The sequence below is a fragment of the Sinohyriopsis cumingii genome, chromosome 16, assembly GCF_028554795.1.
Source record: "Sinohyriopsis cumingii isolate HCF-2022 chromosome 16, ASM2855479v2, whole genome shotgun sequence".
NCBI classification, from domain to species: domain Eukaryota; kingdom Metazoa; phylum Mollusca; class Bivalvia; order Unionida; family Unionidae; genus Sinohyriopsis; species Sinohyriopsis cumingii.
Genome location: NC_142976.1, coordinates 11,892,274 through 11,918,484, shown reverse-complemented (window position 1 = coordinate 11,918,484; position 26,211 = coordinate 11,892,274). Strand labels below are relative to the sequence as shown.

Sequence of the window (26,211 nt, the reverse complement as noted above, 5' to 3'; positions counted from 1 at the left end):
ATACACAGCAAACCTAGACCTGGATGACATCCTCCAGAAACATACACAGCAAACCTAGACCTGGATGACATCCTCCAGAAACACACAGCAAACCTAGACCTGGATGACATCCTCCAGAAACATACACAGCATACCTAGACCTGGATGACATCCTCCAGACACATACACAGCAAACCTAGACCTGGATGACATCCTCCAGAAACATACACAGCATACCTAGACCTGGATGACATCCTCCAGAAACATACACAGCATACCTAGACCTGGATGACATCCTCCAGACACATACACAGCAAACCTAGACCTGGATGACATCCTCCAGAAACATACACAGCATACCTTGACCTGGATGACATCCTCCAGAAAAATATGGTAAATTCTATTCTTCTCCAAGGCAGAAGTGATCTTTCACTTTTAGATCATCTAGACTTTCTAGTGAACTAGGTAAAGTCCAACCTACACCCATCCTAGCTTTTGTCCATCTTGGTACGAAGTTTATCACCAACCTGGGACTAGTATGGTATCCTCATGTTTGCGTAATCAGGATCATCGAGCTCATTGAGTCTTTTTCCAACAGGGCATGGATTTCAGCAAAAGAGTTCTTGCAGCTCAGCAGATTATTTGATGCAGCAATGGACTTGATCCTGCCTGGTTCTCTTTATGTGCCCCTTACTTATGATATTGCTAACACAGTGGCACCCGTTTTCAAGTCCCCTCAATGAAACAGTCATGATCATGCCTGAGATGTTATCATTCCTGCATCATTAGGGCCACACAGGTTGGCTGACCTTGGGGATCATGCTGTAGAAAACCCAAGAGGGAAAAGTTGTATGTTCCGATACCAGTATGTATGGTTGGGGTGTCCATCTTCCTTTCAGACTTCACTTCCATCCATTGCATGTGGGAGCCAGGGGAGTGGCCTCTGCACATCAACCTTTTAGAAATGAAGGCTGTCATCAACTCCTGGAAGGATTGACTCTCAGGCAAAACAGTCCTCTTTCTGTCTAACAACTCTGGTGATGATCTACCCTCTCAAACAGGGAGGGACCAAATCATCTGATCTGTGTGTTCTGGTTTGGCAGTTTCTTTGCTGATGCAACAATCACCATGTCAACATACAAATCAGACACATTCCCAGCATACTCCACTCATTGTCTTGGCCGACACTTTATCCAGGAAATTTCACGTCCTGGTCTCTCCATCAACCAGTCTTTGCTTGGATCTGTATCATTTATGGGCATCCAGTGATAGATCTTTTTGCAACAAGGTGGAATCACAAGTTGCCGACCTTTTGTCTCTCCAGTTTCAGACCCAGAAGCTTGGGCCAAGGATGCTCTGTCAATCAGTTGGGAGGGGTTGTGGTCATTTTGCCACAGCCTTGGAACCAAAAATAATCCAGAAGTGCAAGATGAGTCTGATAGCCTTCTCAGATGGGACAAATCCTACTCAGTTTAGCAATATATCTATCCAGGATGATTCTCGCTAACCTGAATCTTCTCAAACATCCACGGTCATGCATGTTCCATCACTGTCCATACCACTTTCTTCATGCATGGCTCTTGTCTGGACAGCCTTGCTAGATAATTTAAACCTTTGTTTGTTGAGAGCAAGAAGGCCCTCCATGCAGAAATCTTATGAGGGGAAGTATCGTATTTCCAGGGACAGGTGTCATAGCAATAACATTATACCTCTGAGTGCCTGAATCCCCCAACTGGAAACAGTTGCCCCCAATTACTATCAAATGCTACCATTCGATGATATTAGATCATTCTGCAGACATGATTTTTCTCTGTTTTAAAGCAGAATGCCACTTTTCTCCTGCCTTGAATCCGATTTTTCCTGATATAGTCCATTTTTTTAATCATTTCTGATACAGTTTTTAAAAAATGGTCTGTTCGGTCCCATTCCGCAACGATCCTTGTAATAATAATAATAATAATGAGGACTTTGTATAGTGCCTAATCTTTAGAAGCTCTAAGCACTTTACAACATTAGACAACACTATAACATAAAAAAACATAATGATATTATTACAGAAAACAAACACCATGAAATCAGAAAACAAAAAAACATGCTGTAAATATTTAAGGTAGGGAACATTATTAGGTCTTTAAGTTTGTTCTTGCAGTCGAAATAAGTGAGTTTTAAGAGCACTCTTGAATGGGATCACTGTGTCTTTGTGTCAGTGGGCAATTCATTCCACGTTGCTGGGACCCGGTATGCAAAAGAACGTTGTCCATATGACTTCGTTTTCATAGTGGGAATAATGAGTATATGATTGTTAGAAGAGGAGCATAAGTATCTTGCTGGTGTGTACACATGGGTGAGGTCAGAAAGGTATGTTGGACTGGAGTCCATCAGTGAAATGTAGCACAGAGAAAAAATTTTGTGTTTGATTCTGGATCGAATGGATAGCCAGTGTAGGGTACAGAGCAGCAGGGTGGTGTGCTTTGATCGTGGTACTCTAAGTATGATCCAAGCAGTAGTGTTTTGAACTTTCTGAAGTAGATATTGAGATAAACCAGACAGAACTGAGTTACAATAGTCCAGTCTTGAAAGTACTAACGAACATTCAAGTGTTTTAGTGGCATCATCTGAAAGATATTTGCAAATGGAGCTGATGCATCTCAGCTCAAGATATGCAGCCTTGCATATGTTCATGACATGTTGGTGCAACGTGAGACTACTGTCCAGAGTGACACCTAGGTTTTGTACTGACTGTGTGAATTAAATGTTGGTGTTACTGATATTTATTGTTTGAGGTAAAGGATGTGACTGAGAGAGTCTTTGTGTTGAATGGCCTCAGTTTTATTTGTTCCATATATTAGTTAGCCCAAGACTCTTATAAAAAGTATTCTGATTGGTCAAAAAGTTTAAATTCATCCAATGAATCTTCATGTTATGGAAACTGATGGCAATGGAAAGAAGAAGCCTGTTTGCAAAAAATGGTGTCCTGAGTTGTTGAGAGAGACCATGAGACAAGAAGTTTAGATAAAGGTTTAAAAAATGTATGGAAATGGCAATGGCTGGAGCGAAAAGTCAATGGAAATTTAGTTGGTCAGTTTATAAGAAAACTGAATGCTAGAGGACTGGCATTTTGTGACCTCTTCTTTACGGTAATTGTGGTTGGAACAGCACCTACAAAAGAAGCTGCATACAGAAAAATTGAAGCTCAGAAGGCATCTGGAAAAAGTGCAATTAATTACTATAAAAAGAAAGATTTCTTGCTTGAGAGAGAGCAGTTGTAGCTCTCTGTCAGAATATGCATAATGCATGTTGCCAATACAAGCACCAGTTTGAAAGGAAAAAGGCTCTCATTGAGAAGGAAAAGAAATGATTGCACATTGAGCCAAAAAAAGTCAGTAAAAATGAAAGGCTAAAGAAATCTTTGCTAAAGCCGCAAAAGAGCTTGACTGGCATTGGTCAGTGAAATTTTGTAGGTAAGAAGATTTCAGTAAATATCTTAACGATATGTAGGGGTCACAGATCCAGTGATCCTAGGTTGTGTTGCTTATGTTTAGGAGAACGGGTGATTGTTTGCATGGGGAATACAGTCATCATTCCCTAGAAGGATACCCGATGTAGAGGTCAGATGCTCAGCATTTCCTTCTACTATTGCCTATTCTCCTAATGTACTGTGATTGTGGAATATATTTGAAGGAGAAAGCAAATTTTTAAGTAAATTGTTTTGGTCTGAGAATACTTACCCAATCACATCATTTGAAAACCCTCCCATGCACCCTGCAGCCTCACTGGTATATTACTCAGCTAAAAAACTAGTGGCGCCTGGTGGTGGCAAGGGGAGATAATGGGCAAGAATTATTGCTCTTTGTGTATATCAGATAGTAAAAGACAATATTTTTTGGTTCAAAAGGGTGTAAGTCCCCCTCCCACATGTCGAATCAAGGTCTTCAGGCCTGTAAGTCTAGGGACATGGGGCTCATGCTTCATACAGGATCGATTGTATCCACCTCCATATATCACTGTGCCATTACCGGCCGTAGAGCTGTCACCAACTGTCCAGCCATCATGAACCGTCCAGCACCAAAGACCTCTTGAGAAGGTGGCCCTGCCAATGAATTCTTTGCTTCCATTTCCAACTCACTGGTGCAGTGTTCCCCAATTTTAGATAGTCTCATGCATGGTCTGCAGGACTGTAAGTTCAGATGGGTACCGGATTCTATGATCCAATGCATACTATATCTGCACTGTTGCCAACTGTCCAGCTATCACTGGCCATCCAGCTGTTCCAACATGGGGACTTTTTTTGTTGAATCAGTCCAGCCAACTGTGATTTATGGGGATATTAGTGACAGATCTGTCCGTCTAACTGTATCATGAGCAACATGCCCATTCTATGACAGATTTCAGTGAAAAATATGTCTGTCCTGCCAGGCTCATGGGCAGGCCAGTATAGGTGATTACCAGACTGTCTTCTATACAGCCAGCTTCCAGCCTGACCATTCACCAATAAACCAGATGGCAGTGCCAGACTTCCATATATCTCACATTTTTATAGGGATGGAATAGAGTCTTCATACCACCTGATATGTTTCTCCAGAGCTGCCCGTAGACCTAGACTGGGCCTTGGCATACAGTGAGTGCTCTTTCAAATCTACCATCATTCACGTCCTTCACAGATCTATGGCCTCATTGGACACCCATCAGTAGCCGTGTTTGGGAGGCAATGGCCTGGATTGCTAAGATCATTGACCAGGGCTTCTCACCATACCATGGCCAATACTTTGATGTGTTTGACCAATGTACTCCTGATAAAACATGTTGCATGTCTGCAATCCATGTCTCTCAAACAGTGTCATACCCTCCTTTTCTGGACTATTCTCAGCCTGATCCTATTTTAAATGGTAAGAATAAGCGTGACCTCATTTAGTACATTGCCACTTAAACATGAACAGTCGTCTGCTTTTTACAAGGAAAGTCGGGGCAATTATGATAGAGACCAAACTATTCTGGTACAACTGCACATAGTCTGGGTTGACTAATAAGGTATGAATTTCAAGGATTTTGCCAGTTAAGGGTAGGGTGACTATGTAGAGAGTCTTGTACATGCAATGAGTGAGCAAGGCTTAAGACTTGTTTAAATGGTAACTTGCTAAGCCTCATCAGAACCGATAGGAGGTTCATTTAGGACAATGGGACAATGCCTTCGGTCAAGACAAATGGAAATTGGCAATCAGGTGTGACAAGTCTTTGTGCTGGTATATGTCCTACCTTCCATGGTGGCAGAATGTGTCAGAAATCATGGTATGATAAGCGTTTACTGTGGTTGGGACTAACTTCTGGAAAACCCATTCTGTTTCCACTACTGGGAGAAGACTTTCCAATCTTCCCTCATTGGCTTTCAAAGTGGTGGACCTTCTTGCCAAGCAATTCTGTGTACCACTTGTTCACAGAAACTTTTCTTTCTTGGGGATTGTCAGATTTGAGCCAGTCGAGGAGGAGGCTGCATTTTTCTGAGAATTACCACCACTAGACTCAGTAGGTCGCTAATCCATTATTTCTCAAACTTGATGTTGGCAATAAGGGTTAGTCTGAACTCAAGACTCATTGGCTTTCTCAATGAACTTGGGAATCCTAAGAGTTGTGGGTATGGTGCATGCTTCAAGACCATTTCAGTTCAGAAAAAGGCATCAACTGGATCTGGAACTGGTGAGATGAAGGATGGGAACTCAACCCTCAACCTTCAACCTCATCACAGAGAGGTCCACTAAGGTCAAACCCAATGATGTGGAGATTTAGTTCATGACCAAGAGGTACATGAACCATTCATATCTCATTTGGTTGATTCCAAATGGGCAGCAAGTCCATCAGAACACTAAACCTACCTGGAATGTGGCAGGAAATGTGGATTTGTGAATGATGACATCATTTGAATAAATCCAGATCAGAAGGCAAGATCTGGGGACCTGGTTTTCCATTGCCTTTGGAGATAATTGATGATAGTAGAAATGTTGGAAAGGATCGCAACACCCTGTCTATGTAACATATCCTGCCATGATCAGAAGGCATTCATCTCCAGGAGGTTGATTTGCACTGATTAGTGACTTCTCAAATGAAAGGTAGTTGGTTGGAACCCTAGCCAGTAATCCATGTCCATGCAAATGCGATTTGTTGTGGTGGATCCTGAATCTGCAAGCTCAGTGTTAAACCAAGAGACATCTAATTTGCTGTAGTGGGACATCATGTAGCTCAAAACTGGCCACCTCTGGGATTGAGGAATCATCTGCTGAGGTCGCATGAAAGCGAGGAGGTCCATGACTTTATTGAGAAGACCCAAGAAATTCTGGTGCTGAAATTCAACTCTCCAAGTGGATGGAACATGTAGATGATTTTCATGGCACATTCTTGACAGAGGCGAACTGAATTTAGAGAGATCTGGAACTCCATGATGTGATGAATGAAAGGTTAAGATAAAAAGTTATTAGGTCTTTTGTTGCTGATAAGGAATCTGAGGTACAGCCACATTCCCACATTGGTTGAACCCGAGACTTGAACCACATGGACAGAGGTGAGATGGCAGTGATTGGTAAAAGCTAGTGCTTTAGACCACTTGGTCATGCAGGAACCCTACTTTTATTAGTAAAACAGACTAAAGGATGTTTACTACCTTTTACATGAATGTTAAATGAATTCTTATATTACTGTTGTGGTAGTGTCTGTGTTGTCATGAATTTATCACGTCATTGAGAATATCTGCCAGATAAAAGCAATTGTCAGAAAAAAGAATACTGTAATAAAAGTGACATTACTTAAACAATTGTCTCAATGTGATATTATTATTATAAGAAATGTTATAATTTGTGTTTTCCCCAAAAGACACAATCTAAGACCCAATAATTTAAAAAACACATTAAGGATATTAAGATATCGAAAGAGACAAAATAAGCTGATGGTCTTGTTTGTAACATTAGATTTTATTTCTCTTTAGACATGCCATTTTTGCCTATATTTTCACTTGATTGAATTAATTACTATTAACATAAATGATTTTCTATTGGAATTAGGTTTTGTTTTTAAATCAATAAATATGTCATGCTTGTAAGGATTAATGCTCATTGATTTCATTTACATTGCTTTAGATACTCCATCAAAGTCAGGTTGGGAGGACGATGATGAAATTACACCACCCAAAAAATCAAGCTGGGATCTGCCAACCCCAACTAGGCCTGGTGAGAGTGGCAGTGATCGTAGTGACCAAAGTCAAAGAAGTGAACGCAGCTTTCGAGACTACAAAGACAAAGATAGCAGAAGGTTCACTGTCTAGAGATAATTCTTAATATAGTGATATGTCATTCAGAATTCTTGATTGGATATCTGAACATCATGTAAATTATTAAATAATACATGCATAAAAGGCTGTTCTTTAGACTTAAATTGCATTTGCTACTTTTGTTTCATTCAAATTATTTAAGCTTAGCAATGCATAAATTATTCACCAGAAACAAGTGTATTGTTGCATGCAGTTTTTCTTGCCAACAATAGACATCAGCTTTTGAGGTTTACTGGTTGTAGATCAGAAGTGTTTATGAAATGGCCTGTTGTCTGTTAGCACAAGGTATTGCTACTGTCCCTAAACTATTTTGAGGATTTCCATGAGACTTGACACACATAATCACTCTAAGATCTAGTTGGTTCTAAATGAAGATGGTGCCACACAGTGCTACAGTGGCTGTCTTGAAAATCTTGTTGTCCCTTTTGTTCCTCCAGAGTTGAGAGTAATATCAGCATTGGGGTTTTCACTAAAAAAAAACATGCTGCTGATCTGACATCAAATATGATCATTTTGACAGCCACTTTAAAAATCATATTGTAGCTACTCCTCCTGAAGAGAAAGTTATATCAACATGGGATTTTCAGCAAAAGACATCTTATGACTGAAAATAGTGAATAACTGATCTCTATTATGTCTGCCATGGCAGTCATCTTTAAATTCTTGTTATTGCTCAAGTGTGTCAATTCTAAAACGTTAAATGGAAGAAATGGTCTTATCATGAATCCCTAGAAATTCTTTTTGGTCAGCAGAGCATTAGTCCCCTCGAGGGACTCTTTTTTTTCTTCTCCCTATAATCATTTGATAAATATACCTGGATACTACAGATTATAAGATCAACATCTTAATTGGAAAGAAAGAAATATTTTGCATGTTGACCTAAATACAATGCAAATAAATGCACCAAAAAAAATAAGTAAATGGCTCTTCATTCATTAACTGTTGGCTCTTCATTGTTGCTTGGCATTTGCATAGAGGAAGTAGGAAGCAGTCCACACTAGAATGACCCCCTTCAACTTGCCTTGCCCATTCCTTCTTGAAGGAGAAGATACAGACATAGAAACCTGATCAGTCATTTTGTCCAGTCAAATATTGAAACAGCGGTAACCCTCTCATTTCATGGAAACAAACTAGTAAAGGTACAGGAAGCCTTGTATATTCTATCACAAACCACCAAATCCATAGCAAGGACTAGAGGTCCAAGCTTTCTGCCAACAATTTGCCTTCAGGCACTATGCTGTTTCACTTTCACCAGGCATGGATTGACCTTTTACCTATAAACAAAGGGGTGATCAAAATTGTTTTTCATAGCAGTTTCAGATTTCTTTGTTAAGCTTGCACCCATTCTGTTTTCCTTATCTATTATGGGCATCCCATCCAATCATGACAGGGCAGAGGTTTTGCAGAAGGAGATAAAATCTTTGCTGAACAAGCCGGCAGTAGAGATAGTTTGCATCATGAACTCTACATTTCTTAGTGCCAAAATCTAGTGGGAAGTTCTGACTCTTTATCAATTTGAGCCAGTTGAACAAGTACATGACTGTGCCAAGGTTCAAGACTGAGACTGCAGGGTTAGTATGGTTTTCTATGAGTTTGCAATTAGTTTTGACATTACCTATGCCTATTTCCTTGCATGGGGAATATATCCAATCACATGCAAAGCTGACTTGTTACTGAGGAGAGATCATATTTGCTGTTAGGTGTTACTTGAAATTCGCAGAAAGCATTTGTGGATCCTGACATTGACTCATCCTCCATGTAAAGGCAGGGAAGTGAGACATAACTCATGAAGCCATGACCCCATGGCTCTAATGAGTGATCCATTCAGCATGATCTAATATCTCACAGGATTGCCTTATGAGAATTTTTGTTAATGAGATTAGAGCCATCTATGCATGCCTCACTTTCAAATGCAATATTTTGATTTGAGACATTGTTGAAGCTGTCAATTGATGTGCAGTTCGCATTCATATTCCTCTGTCTTTGTTATCTCGCATTACAGAGAAGGAACTTAACCTGTTGGGGGTATTCATAACAGTCTAGATAATCATCAGACTCCACAACACAACTGCATCATCCTCACTGGATTTAGAGAATTCATTGGATTTATGCACAGATCTTTGTTTCTGTTCCTGAAATAGAACAAGGCAGTGGGAATAGGTTTGTGTTCCTGAAATAGAACAAGGCAGTGGGAATAGGTTTGTGTTCCTGAAACAGAACAAGGCAGTGGGAATAGGCTTGTGTTCCTGAAACAGAACAAGGCACTGGGAATAGGTTTTTGTTCCTGAAACAGAACAAGGCAGTGGGAATAGGTTTGTGTTCCTGAAATAGAACAAGGCAGTGGGAATAGGTTTGTGTTCCTGAAACAGAACAAGGCAGTGGGAATAGGTTTGTGTTCTGAAATAGAACATGACAGTGGGAATAGGTTTGTGTTTCTGAAACAAAACAAGGCAGTGGGAATAGGTTTTTTGTGTTCCTGAAACAGAACAAGGCAGTGGGAATAGGTTTGTTTGTGTTCCTAAAACAGAACATGCATTGGGAATAGGTTTGTTTGTGTTCCTGAAACAGAACATGCATTGGGAACAGGTTTGTTTGTATTCCTGAAACAGAACAAGCATTGGGAATAGGTTTGTTGTGTTACAGAAACCGAACAAGGCATTGGAAACAGTTCTGTTTGTGTTACTAAACCAAACAAGGCATTAGGAATAGGTTTGTTTGTGTTCCTGAAACAGAACAAGGCATTGGGAACAGGTTTGTTTGTGTTACTAAAACCGAACAAGGAATTGGGAACAGGTTTGTTTGTGTCACGAAAACCTATCAAAGCATTGGGAATAGGTTTGTTTGTGTTACTAAAACTGAACAAGGCAATGGGAACAGGTTTGTTTGTGTTCCTGAAACAGAACAAGCAGTGGGAACAGGTTTGTTTGTGTTACTAAAACCAATCAGGGCATTGTGAATAGGTTTGTTTGTGTTACTTAAACTGAACAGGCAGTGGGAACAGGTTTGTTTGTGTTCCTGAAACAGAACAAGCAATGGGAACAGATTTGTTTGTGTTACTAAAACCAATCAAGGCATTGGGAATAGGTTTGTTTGTGTTACTAAAACCGAAGAAAAGCATTGGGAATACGTTTGTGTGTGTTACTAAAACCGAACAAGGCATTGGGAACAGGTTTGTTTGTGTTCCTGAAATAGAGCAACGCATTTTGAAGGGGTTGGGTTGAAAAAACCTGGTGCTACCAATGTAATTAACTGTGGAAAAAATCAGGCAAAAGTTATCTCTGCCTTAATTGAAGGATCAGTCTGACAGATTTCATGTTATCCATTCATTGATTGAATTCCTAAGTGTAAATTGCCAACACTGCTTGAAGGTGTTCACTTTTTGCTTGAAACAATGTATATTGGCAAAAAGTAAGTTTCAAGATAACCTAAATATTGTTTCACTAATCAACCAGTCCTATTCTGCACTGTCTAGTTACTAAAATTGGTGTCAACCACATCATTTAGATATTGATATCTAGGTGTCTTTATACTTATGATAATATCTAGGTGTCTTTATACTTATGATAATATCTAGGTGTCTTTATACTTATGATAAAATCTAGGTATCTTTATACTTATGATAAAATCTAGGTATCTTTATACTTATAATAAAATCTAGGTATCTTTATACTTATGATAATATCTAGGTGTCTTTATACCTGTGATAAAATCTAGGTATCTTTATACTTATGATAATAGGGCCTGATATTAGGAATTATGACAATGATCATTTTCATGATTGAAATGAGTTTTCTACTAGATGAAAGATTGGTTGATAAATGTTTAATTGATCAGAATATCTTCTCAGAATGCATAATGCATTTTAAACAAATATCCATCAGTTTTTTTCAGTCCTGTCAATGTGATAATCGGTGAAATAATTGAATGCACCAGCTTAGTCTTTGTAATGAACACATTCTTGTTGATTACAGTAGTTGCCATGATTAAAACATATGAATTCAGATTACTGACACTGACAGATGCTTTCTATGTTCATGGTAAAGTACAGTTACTGGTGATTTGTCAACTTGTCCCAGGATTTTGGGCAATGGATTTTTACTGGCAATTTGTCAACTTGTCCTAGGATTTTGGGCAATGGATTTGTACAGGTGATTTGTCAACTTGTCCCAGGATTTTGGGCAATGGATTTTTCTGGTGCTGAATACCAAGATGAATTCTCATAATACCCCTTGTTTGTCTGCTTTTCAGTAAACTTCCCCAAAAATGGGCCACAGGAGAAAAAGTAAAACCTTGTTGCCCATCTACACTAACTGCATATCCAAACTATTAAGTTTGAATAAATTCCTCCAAATGGTGCGCAAAGAAAAGCAACGACAATCAGAATTCTCAAAGTGCCCCCGTTTGAACAAATTTTCAAGAATGCAAGAAAAAATAGACCAGAGGAAAAAAATTAAACTTTATTGTGCATCTGCACCAACCATGTATGTAGCCGACAGAGTCACAAAAGAATGCTCTGTGTAACTTGAAGGAGAAGCAATGACAAACTCGGTTCTCAAAATAACCCATATCTGACAATGTTCAAATTTCCTCACAAATTGGTGAGAGAAAAAACACAAAACCTTTTTGTTCCTCTACAACAAATAATATATCTAGCCAATAAAGTTTCAGTAAGATCCTCTCAAGCTGTGAGGGAGAAGCAGTGACTAACTCAATTTCCACATTCCCTCTTCTTTGGAGTTTTTTTTCAGTTAACAACCCAAAAATAGGCAAAAGAACAAAGTAAAATCTAATTGCCCATTTACACCAAAATGCATCTAGTCTGCAGAGTTTCAATATAGTCCACCAAGTTATGTGGAAGGAGTAGCAATGATGAATTAAATTCACAAAATACATTTTTTAAAACCGTTTTTAAGAATTTTCATCAAAATTAGGCCAGAAGAGGAAAGTAAAGACTTGCTGTCAATCTACACCAGTTACATATCTATCCTACAGAGTGTCATTTCAATAATTCTAGTGGTGTGTGAGGAGAAATAATGAGGTAAATTTTCAGAATACCCCTTGGTTTTGCAATTTTTCAAGAATTTTTTTTTCAAAATTGGCATGAGGAAGAGAGTGGAACTTTATTCCAGTGTACAACATTTCACTGAAATACTCTAAGAAGCAATGATGTTAGGCTTTATGACTTATGGACAGATTGACAGTTATCTGGATAGATCTTATGTATGTGTTAGGGTTTTACGGCATGTCAACATGATAATGGCTCTGTGTTGTTGATGAAATTTAAAGTTCTAATAATGTAAGCATGAAGAATTGCCAAAAACCTTAGGAAGATAAAACCTTCCTAATATGAGGTGTGACAAGATTAAATATAAAAGGCAAAGATGTTAAAATTCTGTTAAAATGTATTACAAATGAAAGAGAAAGAGAAAAAGTAATATTCTTTAAATTTTGGGGTTGGATACATGGACAGAAACAGATAGACGTCTGCATTTGGTTTTTGCTGAAGTTCAAAGATAATTATTAGTCATATTATATAACAACATTTTGTTATATGTGCAGGCACAAGCAACCACCAACAGGGACCCCAATTCCCACACCCTCATATAAGTACAATGACTGGATGGATGACAAAAAGAAGATTCAGTACACACCCAAAGATTCCTCCAGGAAAGGTATGACTCCTATTTTTCTTTTGTTACTTCATGTAATAATTTATTCCATAGTATGATTACAGATATAAAGATAGTTCACTGCATGAAATATTCCTGGGGACAAGAGGAAAGATTGACAAGTTAAAGACAGATCCCAAGTTTTGAGACTTTTTAAAAATAGTTTTCTGGAATGCTTCATTAAAATTTTACTACTAAAGATAATCCTGTACTATGATTCTTCATTAGGAAGCATGTTTTTTTTTTAAAGAAAACATTTGGAATTGCAAGAGTATAGGTTAGGAACATGAAATGTTGAACACATATCAGCATAAACTTTTATACAATCCGTCTTGACCTTGCAGAACTTTCCTTGATTATTATTCCCATGCTTATAAAAAGAGTCTATCTCTACCTTGGAAATTACTGAGATCCCCACCCTGTTACCATATCAACCCTTATTGGACATTAATAGATAGATTTATTATATAAACTGGCATTGATGCCATAGTTGGGCCTTACACTCCAGGGGACTTAACCTCTCGGTCATAGCTTGAAATCTATTGAGAACCCCTCCCATTACCCATTTACATACTTAACTGAACATAAATAATGGCAATGATATTTGCCCTTGGGGCAGCCCATACTCTTAGGGACATACCCAATTGATGTTTGCCCTTGGGGCAGTCCATACTCTTAGAGATATACCCAATTGATGTTTGGCCTTGGGGGAGTCGATACTCTTAGGGACATACCCAATTGATGTTTGCCCTTGGGGCAGTCCATTCTCTTAGGGAGGGACATACCCAGGAGGCTCAAATCTTGATGTAGAGTTCAAAACCTATATGCAATTGAATCCAACTGCAAACAACACAGACCCTGATCTGCTTTCACGTAATGCATTGGCATGTTAGAGTCTATGTGCGTTCTACTGATTATTCTTCACAAACTGCATAGACTCAGATCTTCTGGCACATCATGCTAAGGCAGATCTTTGTGCAGTTTGCATTTGGACTCGGCTTGTAAGCAAGTATTTACAGTATGCATTTTATAAACACAAAACTCTTGTTGTTGCTGTTATTGTTGTTGGTTAAATGCAAGTTTTCATCACATGATAGGCTGTACATAGTGGCCACAATGGCTGGTGGAGGAAGAACCTGGAATAACCCCAGGAGGAACCACCGACCCCTGGGAAGCTACTGGAAAGCTTTCACACATGTCCAGGTTGGCCCAATATGAATGTCATTATTTGGAATAAACTGTTAATTATTTATTGTCAAATCTTACAAATCCAAAACTACAAAAGTTGAGAATTCGACTTATTACCTCATGTCAGCTGGTTTGGAAAGACAAATAAATCCAAACTGTGTTAAACTGAATTTTTTTATATTGTGCTCCAGAGCGAGTTGACTTAGAGTTTGCGGATGAAATGGACAAAGAAGAGTGGGAGAAAGAACAGAAGAGACTGGACCGTGAGTGGTATGGAATGGATGAAGGCTATGATGAGGAACATAACCCCTTTTCTGGCACGTCTGCTGAATACACTAAAAAAAAAGAACAGGAAATGGAACAGAAAAAGAAGAAAAGGATGACAGCAAGGCAGCGACAAATAAATAAGGTCTGCAAAATTTAATATTATCACTCTAATACTTGAAAGTGATCCAGATTGCATCCAGTTATGTATTGCTGTGCATTTTCATTGGTTTTGAATTTTTCTGCAGTGATGTAGAAGAGTTTAAAATTTTACCCTTTTTTTACTCATTTGTCACATTATCTCGTATAACATGCTTGAAATATTGTCGAATGCATGTAATAGTTAAGAATTGAAATCTTTCTTTATGACACATTTTGTCTCCCATACATCGTGAAAAGGCAGTATTTATCTTGTGTGGTGAAAAAGTGTCATTTATTACCTTGTCACATCGTCACAGGAGTGTGCAGCCAAAATTTGATAAAGATGCTTGCAGCTTTTCTACACAGAGTCCAGTCAGTTTAAACTAGTTGAATCTTGGTCTGTTTTTCATGTTGAGTTGAAGTAAAGACTTGGAAGGAGGCGTCTGTTTCAAAAGGCAAATTGAAAACACTTTATAATTAGAAGTTGCAACATTGAAAGCAGGCATTGATCTGTCAAAATATATACTTCTTTTCACTTTGCTATTTCTGTCCATCTCAGAATTTTTTCATTGTAAGAACAATTTTTGTCGCATTACATTTTCTGCCTTTATCAAACTTTGTGGATGGTTTGTATTTGGAACAAGAAGAATACTGTTAGTTCTAAACCTCAGACCGTTGTGAATGGCTTGCACTTAGAGAAGTAAGAAACCTATAAATTTGGGATCAAAAGCTCATAGATCAAGGTCACAGTGGCTGAAAAATAAAATATGGATTCTATAAAAGAATTTATATTCTCAACCATATACCTTCACCCATTTGTAGCTAGCTTACAAGTCAGTTAAAAAAGAAGCCTAATAATTTTGGGGTCAAAAGGTCAAAATTCAAGGGCCCATACTGAAAGAAGACATTTATTTTTTCCATATTAACTTCTAGATGATGTACATTAACCAGATTTTGTGAAGGACTTACACTTAAGGTAAGGATGAGGTCAGTTGATTTGTGGTCAAAAGGGCAGAGGAAAGGGTCATTGCAACTCAAAGTAAAATGAGTTTTACAGAAAAGTTTTTGTTCTAGAGTAAGTTTCTTGACCAAACTTCATGACTGTCTTGCAATTAAAGTAAGAAAGAAACCTTTCAATTTTGGAGTCTAAATTCTAAAGGTCAGATGTCAAGGTCATGGTAAGTCTAACATGAAAATAATAGCTTCTGTACAGTAAGTTTAGTTTAAGACTACATATGTTTACCAAAAGTCTGGGTCATTAAAGCCCATTATCCAATGATCCCCATAGTCGTGCATGCCTTACCTGTGCCAACATAGAGGGGTGGGTGGGTTATTAAATATGGTGCAGGCATATAATGTACAGCAAGGTATTACTCATGTCCACTGGTCACGTTTGGGTGAAATTTCTTAAAAACGTTTTTAAAATGGGTATTCATGAGTGTTTAGCTTGTCATCACTTGTCCTGCCACATTGCTTAGAGGATTTTATTGAAACTTTGTGAACGAGATATGTGGTTAGTGTAGATGGGGAATAAGGCTTAAATTTTCCTCTGGCCTGTACGTTGGTAAATGGCTTGAAACATTGTTGAAATTTGAAAAAAATTTTGAATTTGGATTGTTTATATGGCATTATGAAACCCCTGTGCAATATTACTGCTGGACATTAACAGAACAGTTGTGTAGAAAATATTCAAATCTTTCACCGCTTCCAAGGTATTAAGAGAGGTGGAATGTGTGTTGTTAGATGTGTAAGAAAAATCTGTTCAGAAGAATAGGCCTGAACTGCGGGGAAGCATTTCTATGACTGAATGTACATTGTAATCTGCTTTAGTGAGACCTTTATATAGCAGACACTTGTTCACAACAGACATTTTGGGAATCTGCAATGAAAAATCCTTATGTTTTATAGCTGACACCTGTCTAATGTGGATACTGTCTTTTTAGTTTTAAAAAAGTTGCATATAACAGATATGGATGACTTGATCTGGCTTGAATATAGTATAATGTTAATAGAGTTCTAAATTAAAATCCTTTGATATTAAGGTAGAATGTATAATGCTGACTTAGTGAAGAAATTTTATTTTAAAGTTAGTAATAAATACAAAGAAATCTAGTTCCATTTCAGGTCAGTGAGCAGTACGGGCCTCATGTTTTTTATATCAGTGCAGTCTTTGCTTAAATAGGATATAATACAAATTATGACAATTCTAAACTTAGATTTCACCTAAAGTCACTATTTTATGATACTACTAAATGTTAGAATTGCTGACCTTTGATATTTAGCTAACTGTCTTTAAATTAGCTTTATGTAATTTTATTGTACAGTTTTTGTTGATGTCCATGGTTTAAAGTAACATTGCATGTTAATGCATTAACAATTTCACTACAACCCATCTTTAATATATTGTGCATTTCATTGTTTACTTTCCCTGCATCTGAATTCTGGCATTTGTGGTCTTCATTAGTATTGAATATAATTGTGCAGTACATTTTTTTCAGAAGGCATCTTATTATCCCCAAGTCACTTCTGCTTTCTGCATTTTTCCTGTATATAAAGAACATGTATTTAGACTGGACAAGTATGTCGTGTCTCTTGTCCGTCCATTATATAAAGATTTCACTGTAGATCTGGTTTATACATGTCAAATATATGTCTTATCCATATTTGTCATTCTTGTTATTAGGACATTGAATTGTGGGAGACTAATCGAATGTTACGGAGTGGTGCTGTGGAGAGGATCGACTTTGACGAAGACTTTGAGGAGGACAATGAAGCCAGAGTTCATGTTCAAGTCCACAACATTGTCCCACCTTTCCTGGATGGACGGATTGTGTTCACTAAGCAGCCAGAGCCTGTGATACCTATTAAGGTTAGTCTGCCTTGTTAACGGAGAGGGTACAAGTTTCTCTGAGCCTGGTAATGTCTTATAAGGCATCAACTTCACTAAACATCTCAAATTTATTTCCTCAGACTTAGATTTTGAAATATTTTCATTTTTAAAGCTAGATGATTTGATTAGGTGTTTGTGCCATTTCGCAATACTGAATTTGTTAACATTAGTTTAGCTTTTTCAAACTTTGACATATTGACAACCTTTTTAACAAGTTAGCAAAACCATTTGAGGTAGATGATGAAATTTGGCTTGCATTTTTGAAGGTACATGTAAATGACTTGATTAGATTTTCACGCCACTATAGTAATTGTTGTACAGTTTTGTACTGTAGTGATTTTACCAACACAATCTATTATGGAGCAGGCTGAGTCCAAGTTTTTTGCTTCCTATCACATTTTTTGACAAATGTCTGACTTTTTCAAGGTTTTGCAAAGGTGACACTTTCTGTATGCTGTTAAAATTGACTGAACTATTCTGATCAGATGAGGAAGAGACTTATAATGATCAGCAATTTTCTTCATCACATTCCTGACAAAAGTTCCTTCTGTTCTGTAAAGTACCTTTGTCAAAGAACGATGTTAGTTGTCATTAGTAGGTGGGTTTGGGAGGGGAAGTAATACATTTTGCTTTCAAAAACAAATCCCTTGTAGTATTTATTCAAATGAATACCCGTCGTAATAATGGAGCAGGTTTGATGTCATCCATGCATCGATTTATCGTAATATCTACTCAGGCAATAGTGTATTACAATACAGACCGGAAGCATTGATGCAAGATGATAGAAGAATGAAATGATATGAACCATTTTAAATTAACATTTTCTTGTTGTTGTTGTTGTTGTTTTGGGGCTTAACGCCATTTTTCAGCACACGATAGGCTATACATGGCGGCCAGTATTAATGGTGGAGGAAGAACCCGGGAAAACCCCGGAAAGAACCACCAACCCACGAGAAGCTACTGGCAAGCTTTCTCACATACCCACATTGGCTGAATCCTAGGCTCGAACCGCCGCAGACAGAGGTGAGATGGCAGTGATCCGTAACGGAGAGCGCTTTAGACCACTCGGCCACTCGGGGCCCCTCATTTTCTTGTTGACTTTCTATCCAGTTGAATAAAGTAAATAACAAGGACCCTTACAATAAATGAATAACTTTATGGACTGAGTTTTTCTTTTTAATGGATTTTTGTTCTTTGCTTTCATTTAAATCCATTTCATTTAAATCCATTTGCAGGTTTTAATAAAGTGTTAAGGAGAATTTCGTGCACTTGACCAAATTAATATTGAACTACTTTCAACATTGGTATGAAAATCTATATCCGAAAATTGAAAGTTGTTGACGGTCAGATGATAAATTTTTCTCTGAATTTGACCTTTGAGGAACCTACCAAACTTGACCTTTGTACATGTTTTGTTAGTTTTGTTAGTTTCCAGACCTTGAATGTTGTTCTTATTTTTGTCTTGAGCATACCAATCAACAACCCATGACTAAAGTTTTTACAACTGAATAGGTTTTTTCCTTGCTCTGGATAATTCATGATCATTAGTAATTTCCAATACTCAGAGCATAAATATCTTCAGAGTTTGAAATTTTCATCAATATCACACTACCTTCATCAGCGACTCATGTTGATCACGGGACCTATGATGTTCATGTGGCATGTTGAGACTGGCTTTAGTGGATAAAGCTGTGAGTGTGATCAGAGAGAAATAAGAGACAGACAATACTCTGAAATCTAGATGTGACCTCCCTACTGAACATATCTGTGCCTTATTTGAAACATGTAGAATGATGTCCCACCCAGTCACATTATCCTGACACCAGGCAGACCAGTCCTAACACTAACCTCCTAATGCTGAGTGCCTCGTCAGGCAGCTGTTGGTACACTTTTTATAAGTCTTTAGTATGACTTGGCTGGGGTTTGAATCTGCGACCCCCTGCATCCGAGGCGGATACTCTAGCCACTAGGCCACTGGAGTGGTCCAGCTTTTTTCTTTGATATTTGTTTGTGTTTCATTAGATTGATAGTTTGCACATCAGTAGAAGGTGATTTTGTCTCTTAAAATTGCATATTATGAATATCCAAACCATGGAATTGTTTTAGCTATGATAATCTACTCATTACATTGAACACAAAATCATACGCTACTCACTGTATCTTCTGAAGCATCACTAAGGAAATTTTATGTTCTTGAATGTCAAAACTGTAAAAATGTATTTGAAACAGCTTTATAGATTATTTTTGGAAAGAATATGTCATATCAAGGCAAACAGTATCATGTTATGAAATGTCCCTCAAATTTTACAGGATCCAACATCAGATATGGCGATTGTGTCACGTAAAGGCAGTGCTGTAGTAAGAAATTACAGAGAACAGAAGGAGAGGAAAAAAGCACAGAAGAAAGAATGGGAGTTAGCAGGGACCAGAATTGGTGAAATTATGGGCATTAAAAAGAAAGCAGATGAGGTACAGTAACTGTAAATTCAAAATATTTATTAAAATTTTTTGAATCTTTAATTTCACCCAAATTATTCATCCAAATTTTTTATTTCACCCAAATTAGTGACATCAAATTTGAGTGAATTCCCAATTGAGGGAGATATATTGATTTTACTGGACCAGGTTTAGTCATTTTATGCAAAGATGCTGAGTGCTAAAGTTCTTTGCTTCTTTTTAAAATACATTTCCTGATCATGATACCTTAGAAGAACTTAATCCAGTTTCCCAGGCCAAAACATTTCAGCTAAAAGCCAAAAGTTTTTGGCCCAAAAGTTATTTCCCCTTGATACAGGGGTTAGCTCCAAATTAAATTTTTAAATTTTATTTCTTTCTTTGATGACAAAGTTTCTGGCTTTTCAGTGTCATTAGTTTGCTGTCCTCACACACTTATATACCAGCATGGGTTGTAATTTCCTCCCCTCACATAGCTGTAGTTGCATTTAAATAGGTCTGGTATCTGATAAAGAAATATTACTGTATAATTTCTGCTATGGCATGATACATGCAGGTAAGTTTTCTTGATTTATTTAATCTTAGCATCCACCTTATAGTTATATATGTAACACATGACTGATTGTACATATATAGGCCATTATTTGGCCTTTCCTAAAGGTTGCATTGTCTTACAGTTGATATTTTATGTACATGTACTTTAAGTGAGACATAGGTTTCCATGATTGTCAACAGTACAGAATGAGATTTTTTCATTTAGCTCCATTGCTGTAAAATGGTGGCATATACATTTATTTGAACTTGTTAAGCACATTCACTTTGATGACTTAGATTCCGTTCACTCATATATTGTACGTAACAGTGACCAATCATGCATTATCTATTTTTTTAGGTTGTTTGATCAGGCAGCAGTATAATTGGCCAGATTTACTTTAAAATCTTGGCCTTTAGTTAGATTGTTTTATCTTCCACATCGTAAGTATGAGTAATGTATATGTATCGTGTGTACTATAGACGAATTCAGTTATATTTCTGTAAGTTTTCTATGCATAGTTTTGTCATACCGTACACTTCATAGTTACTAAGTGACTCTTCTTTGATTTTACTTGTATAGGCAGTCAGTTGACCTTTCCTACAGGTAACTTTTATTAGAATTGATACTGAGTAACCACTTCATAAGTATTAATAATGACACTCTACTACTACTCTACCTGTGGCCATGGGACCTTTTACAGGTAATTGTTATAATGTGTAGCTCTGCACATACACTCTGAAGTTCATAAAGCAGGACACATGCCACACTACAGTTTTGTCTTACATATTTAGACCATGGCCAAGACCAGACTGACAACACTCTACATTTGAAGCTTACTCCAGTTGTTAATCTATGAATATATGACATGCATATTATGGACAGAAGTAAATGGATGTCAGTACTAGGTGTTCTAAAGGAATAGAAGCAAACAATGAGGGACAAGGACATCTTGCTGGGAAGTGAGATAGAGGGCAGATAAAGAGTATCAGTTATCATCTGACATATCAGAATTATAGACCGGCTATGTAGATCAGCATCCCAACCCCCATCCAGTCCATAGAACTGGACAGCATCATGTCAGCCCTGTTCCGTAATGACGAGACTCTGTCATATACTTCTGATCATAATGGGTCATGACTACAATGGATCATGCAGTATGAGCCACCAGAATAATGAGCTTTGTCCAGTTTCATGAACCCGGTTTACACAAGCACTCACATGGGTCAATCTAACCCACATAGTTCTGCTGGGCACTCTCTGAGTATGATGTATCAGTCTAACCCACATAGTTCTGCTGGGCACTCTCTGAGTATGATGGATCAGTCTAACCCACATAGTTCTGCTGGGCACTCTCTGAGTATGATGGATCAATCTAACACACATAGTTCTGCTGGGCACTCTCTGAGTATGATGGATCAGTCTAACCCACATAGTTCTGCTAGGCACTCTGAGTATGGTGGATCAGTCTAACACACATAGTTCTGCTGGGCACTGTGTGAGTATGATGGATCAATCTAACCCACATAGTTCTGCTGGGCACTGTCTGAGTATGATGGATCAGTCTAACCCACATAGTTCTGCTGGGCACTCTCTGAGTATGATGGATCAATCTAACCCACATAGTTCTGCTGGGCACTCTATGAGTATGATGGATCAGTATAACAAATGTAGTTCTGCTGGGCAGTCTCTGAGTATGATGGATCAGTCTAACCCACATAGTTCTTCTGGGCACTCTCTGAGTATGATGGATCAATCCAACCCATGTAGTTCTGCTGGACACTCTCTGAGTATGATGGATCAGTCTAACCCACTTAGTTCTTCTGGGCACTCTCTGAGTATGATGGATCAGTATAACAAACATAGTTCTGCTGGGCACTCTATGAGTATGATGGATCAATCTAACCCACGTAGTTCTGCTGGGCACTTTCTGAGTATGATGGATCAGTCTAACCCACATAGTTCTGCTGGGCAGTCTCTGAGTATGATTGATCAGTCTAACCCACATAGTTCTGCTGGGCACTGTGTGAGTATGATGGATCAGTCTAACCCACATAGTTCTTCTGGGCACTCTATCAGTATGATTGATCAGTCTAACCCACATAGTTCTGCTGGGCAGTCTCTGAGTATGATTGATCAGTCTAACCCACATAGTTCTGCTGGGCACTGTGTGAGTATGATGGATCAGTCTAACCCACGTAGTTCTTCTGGGCACTCTATCAGTATGATTGATCAGTCTAACCCACATAGTTCTGCTGGGCACTGTCTGAGTATGATGTCCAGCTTAGTGCCTCATATATGGTAGCTGTTGCTTTACTTTGCTTTCCAACCTTTATCACTCAAATGGAGCCTGTTCTTAGCAACAGTGTGGAAGTCACCATATCTAACTCAAGATATTCTGTGAGTTTAGTTAGTAACCATCCTCAACATTCTTTTCCAGCTATTTTGCAGTGGTACGAGAGACATCGGCTTCAGCACATCCAAAGATAATGAAACTTTCTTGCAAGTACATCATCATTATTAGATTGTGTAAAGACTCAGCCTTATAGGCTTTGATTGAAAAAGTTTTGTGCCTGCTGCCACCAGAGTTATTTTCTTCTCCTTCCTCTACAAGAACTGCCTGATGTAAAGCTCTGGCATCTGTTGATTATTGACAAAAATATAAGAATCTGCTTTCAAATTATTTTCACAGCCTGGCAGGTTTATTGACAGTCTGTGCTATATATTCATCCATTTATAGATCCAAGTGTCAACGGACTCTTTTTCTTTCAAAGACGCCTTCTCTAGAACTTTAGTCAACAGTTCTGTAATTTCCACACAACAGTTTTCCATTTGGATTGGATACTCCAGCAGCCATCCTAGATATTGCAGCTTTGGGGATGGTAAAGCCATCCTCTTTACACATGGATGGGAAGTCTTTAAAAAAAAAATCAAGAAACAAATGCACAACTGTGGGTGCATAATATTGTGGCCTTGGGTTCTATGTTTGATTTAGTATCTATGGTGATCTTTCAACAGGGAGAACACAGCGTATCTTCTCCCACCCCGAATCCCACAGGACGTGTATTTGCATCTGTTTCCAGAATTGTCCACATCTTAAATTTACCCTGGCCAATGCCATAACAGAAGCTATGAACTTTCATCTGGTGGAATGAGATGCAGTGCTCTCTATTGCCACCTTTTTTAATGACATCATAAGGCTAGGCTCTGCTCACAAACTTTATCTCCTCTCTAATAATCATGCTGATCAAAATATGCAAAAAATCCACCAAGGAAACCAATTTCTGTCCCTCATAGTCTTAGCTACAGTAGCTGGATTTTCAAGGCAATCCACAAAAAGGTTACAGGGAAGCCCTTAGGACGCAACCCACCAGGAAATATTCCTACCAAATCGACAACCATTGAAAACCACAGTTCTCCCCAACAAGAGGACAGAGAGAGTGCAGTAATTTTTGACAGCCTCCAGTAAAAAATGATCTTTATGCCAACATTATAACAGATCCTAGTTGGGGAAAGGCTCCAATTTTTCAAATGGGGCATGATATGCCATGATGACCTATGAATCTAACGAGTGGTTTCCGAGGGTATCTATATCACTTTCAGCACAACTCCTCTGTTATCCAGGGTACCCTCAGCTACAAGCAACCATGATGTCTGTCTCATCCCAACCCTTAGTTTCTGATCTAGGAAGCTATTGGTAAGCTTTCTCACATACCCACATGGGCAAAGTCTGAGATTTGAACCCACACGGACAGAGGTGAGATGGCAGTGATCTGTAAAGGTGAGTGCTGTAGATCACACAACCACCCATGGCACCATATTAGTTGGTAGTAATGATATTAATTGTAATTGGTAATAATAGTTGTGATCCCCAACTGGTCCTTTATGAAACCCAGCTTTTAACTTTGTTTTGGTTTCAGGAAGGTGACAAGGAGCTTGTAGAACGTGATTACAAGGCTGACCACAAGTTTGCCGACCTTATGCAAGAGAAGACAGAGGCTGTGAGTGAGTTTGCCAAGAAAAAAAGCTTCGCTCAGCAAAGACAATACCTACCTACATTTGCTGTCAGGAATGAGGTTTGTTAGATTTTACTTGAATAGACTTTTTTTATGGTTGATATTATTTGTTCTGATTCTGTTGGAGTTGCACTCTATGTATCGATGCCTTGGCCTTGTCACTGACATTGGTAGTAATGGAGTTACACCCTATGTATCGATGCCTTGGCCTTGTCACTGACATGGTAGTAATGGAGTTACACCCTATTTATGGATGCCTTGGCCTTGTCACTGACATTGGTAGTAATGGAGTTACACCCTATGTATCGATACCTTGGCCTTGTCACTGACATGGTAGTAATGGAGTTACACCCTATTTATGGATGCCTTGGCCTTGTCACTGACATTGGTAGTAATGGAGTTACACCCTATGTATCGATACCTTGGCCTTGTCACTGACATTGGTAATAATGGAGTTACACCGTGTATTGATACCTTGGCCTTGTCACTGACATTGGTAGTAATGGAGTTACACCGTGTATTGATGCCTTGGCCTTGTCACTGACATTGGTAATAATGGAGTTACACCGTGTATTGATGCCTTGGCCTTGTCACTGACATTGGTAGTAATGGAGTTACACCGTGTATTGATGCCTTGGCCTTGTCACTGACATTGGTAGTAATGGAGTTACACCGTGTATTGATGCCTTGGCCTTGTCACTGACATTGGTAATAATGGAGTTACACCGTGTATTGATGCCTTGGCCTTGTCACTGACATTGGTAGTAATGGATGTAGAGAATCTTTCACAAGTGTTCATTAAACAATTGTAGAAAAAAAAGTGGGAGGTCAGACATTTAGAAGGCACTTATTTTTAATTTGTACAATGGGTTCCAGACTATTTCAAGTCTTTTATGTCAATTAGTTAAAATTTGATGGTTGTTGAAGTCTTTGAAAAGATGCCTTCTGATCGTCTCTGTTTCCTTTATTTCTGGAATAGTCCTTATATTTGGCATGAATTTAATTTTAGCTCAATAAACAAAAAAAGGAATGCAAAGCAACCATTAAATTCTATCAGACTCTTTTGTAAGATATACATGTAAATAAAGCTTCATAAACTTTCAGCTAAGTTGTTGCCAACATTGACCCCCCTGCAAGATGTGCATTTGATAAAACCACCTAACTAAAGCATTGCAAATATAAATGGCCATACAGTATTTAGCAGTCAAGATTTTGCTCAAAAATATTTTATCATACCTTATCATTTAGAAGTGTCCTATAATCATATTTGCACACTAAAGAATATATATTGGAAATATGTTGAATCAGATGCAGACTATTACCACCTTTACTCATATATAAGTCAAGTCCATCTGCAAACTGCACAGACCTAGACCTGCTGTGCTTCATGCTCCAGCAAATCTGGGTGTATGCATTTTGTCAGGAGTAATTAGTAGAACAAAAACAACAGACACTGATTGGCAGGTGCATTATGCAATGGCAAATCAGGGTCTAGGTTGTTTGCAGGTGGACTCGACTTGTAAGTTAGTATAGATGATAATGTTTTAGATTTTGCCATTGCTAATTCTTTTTTGTTAGTGTTAATTGACTGGTTCTTCTTCCTTTAATTAGACTGGCCCTAGCAGAGACTATTAAACCAGTCTTGTGAAGTAAGGAATCAAGACACAGTATTGTCTTAGATTCATGAGACAGTTTATTAAAAGAATCCTAAACTGTCTCCAGACATTTTTATGACCACAATCCTTGCATCAGGTACTAAACATTGT

At 38.2% G+C, this 26,211-nt stretch overlaps 1 protein-coding gene across 1 annotated transcript in view; it reads left to right on the top strand.

Annotated features, from left to right (window-relative positions):
- The window catches only part of LOC149779947 (pre-mRNA-splicing factor ATP-dependent RNA helicase PRP16-like), a 180,314-nt gene that overhangs the window by 16,839 nt on the left and 137,264 nt on the right, over positions 1–26,211 (top strand). Inside the window, exons 4-9 of the mRNA XM_089936642.1 lie at positions 7,101–7,272; positions 12,851–12,963; positions 14,340–14,557; positions 17,237–17,422; positions 19,754–19,912; positions 24,350–24,505. Of these exons, the coding sequence (XP_089792768.1) occupies positions 7,101–7,272; positions 12,851–12,963; positions 14,340–14,557; positions 17,237–17,422; positions 19,754–19,912; positions 24,350–24,505 (1,004 nt within the window). The remainder of the gene's footprint in view (positions 1–7,100; positions 7,273–12,850; positions 12,964–14,339; positions 14,558–17,236; positions 17,423–19,753; positions 19,913–24,349; positions 24,506–26,211) is intronic.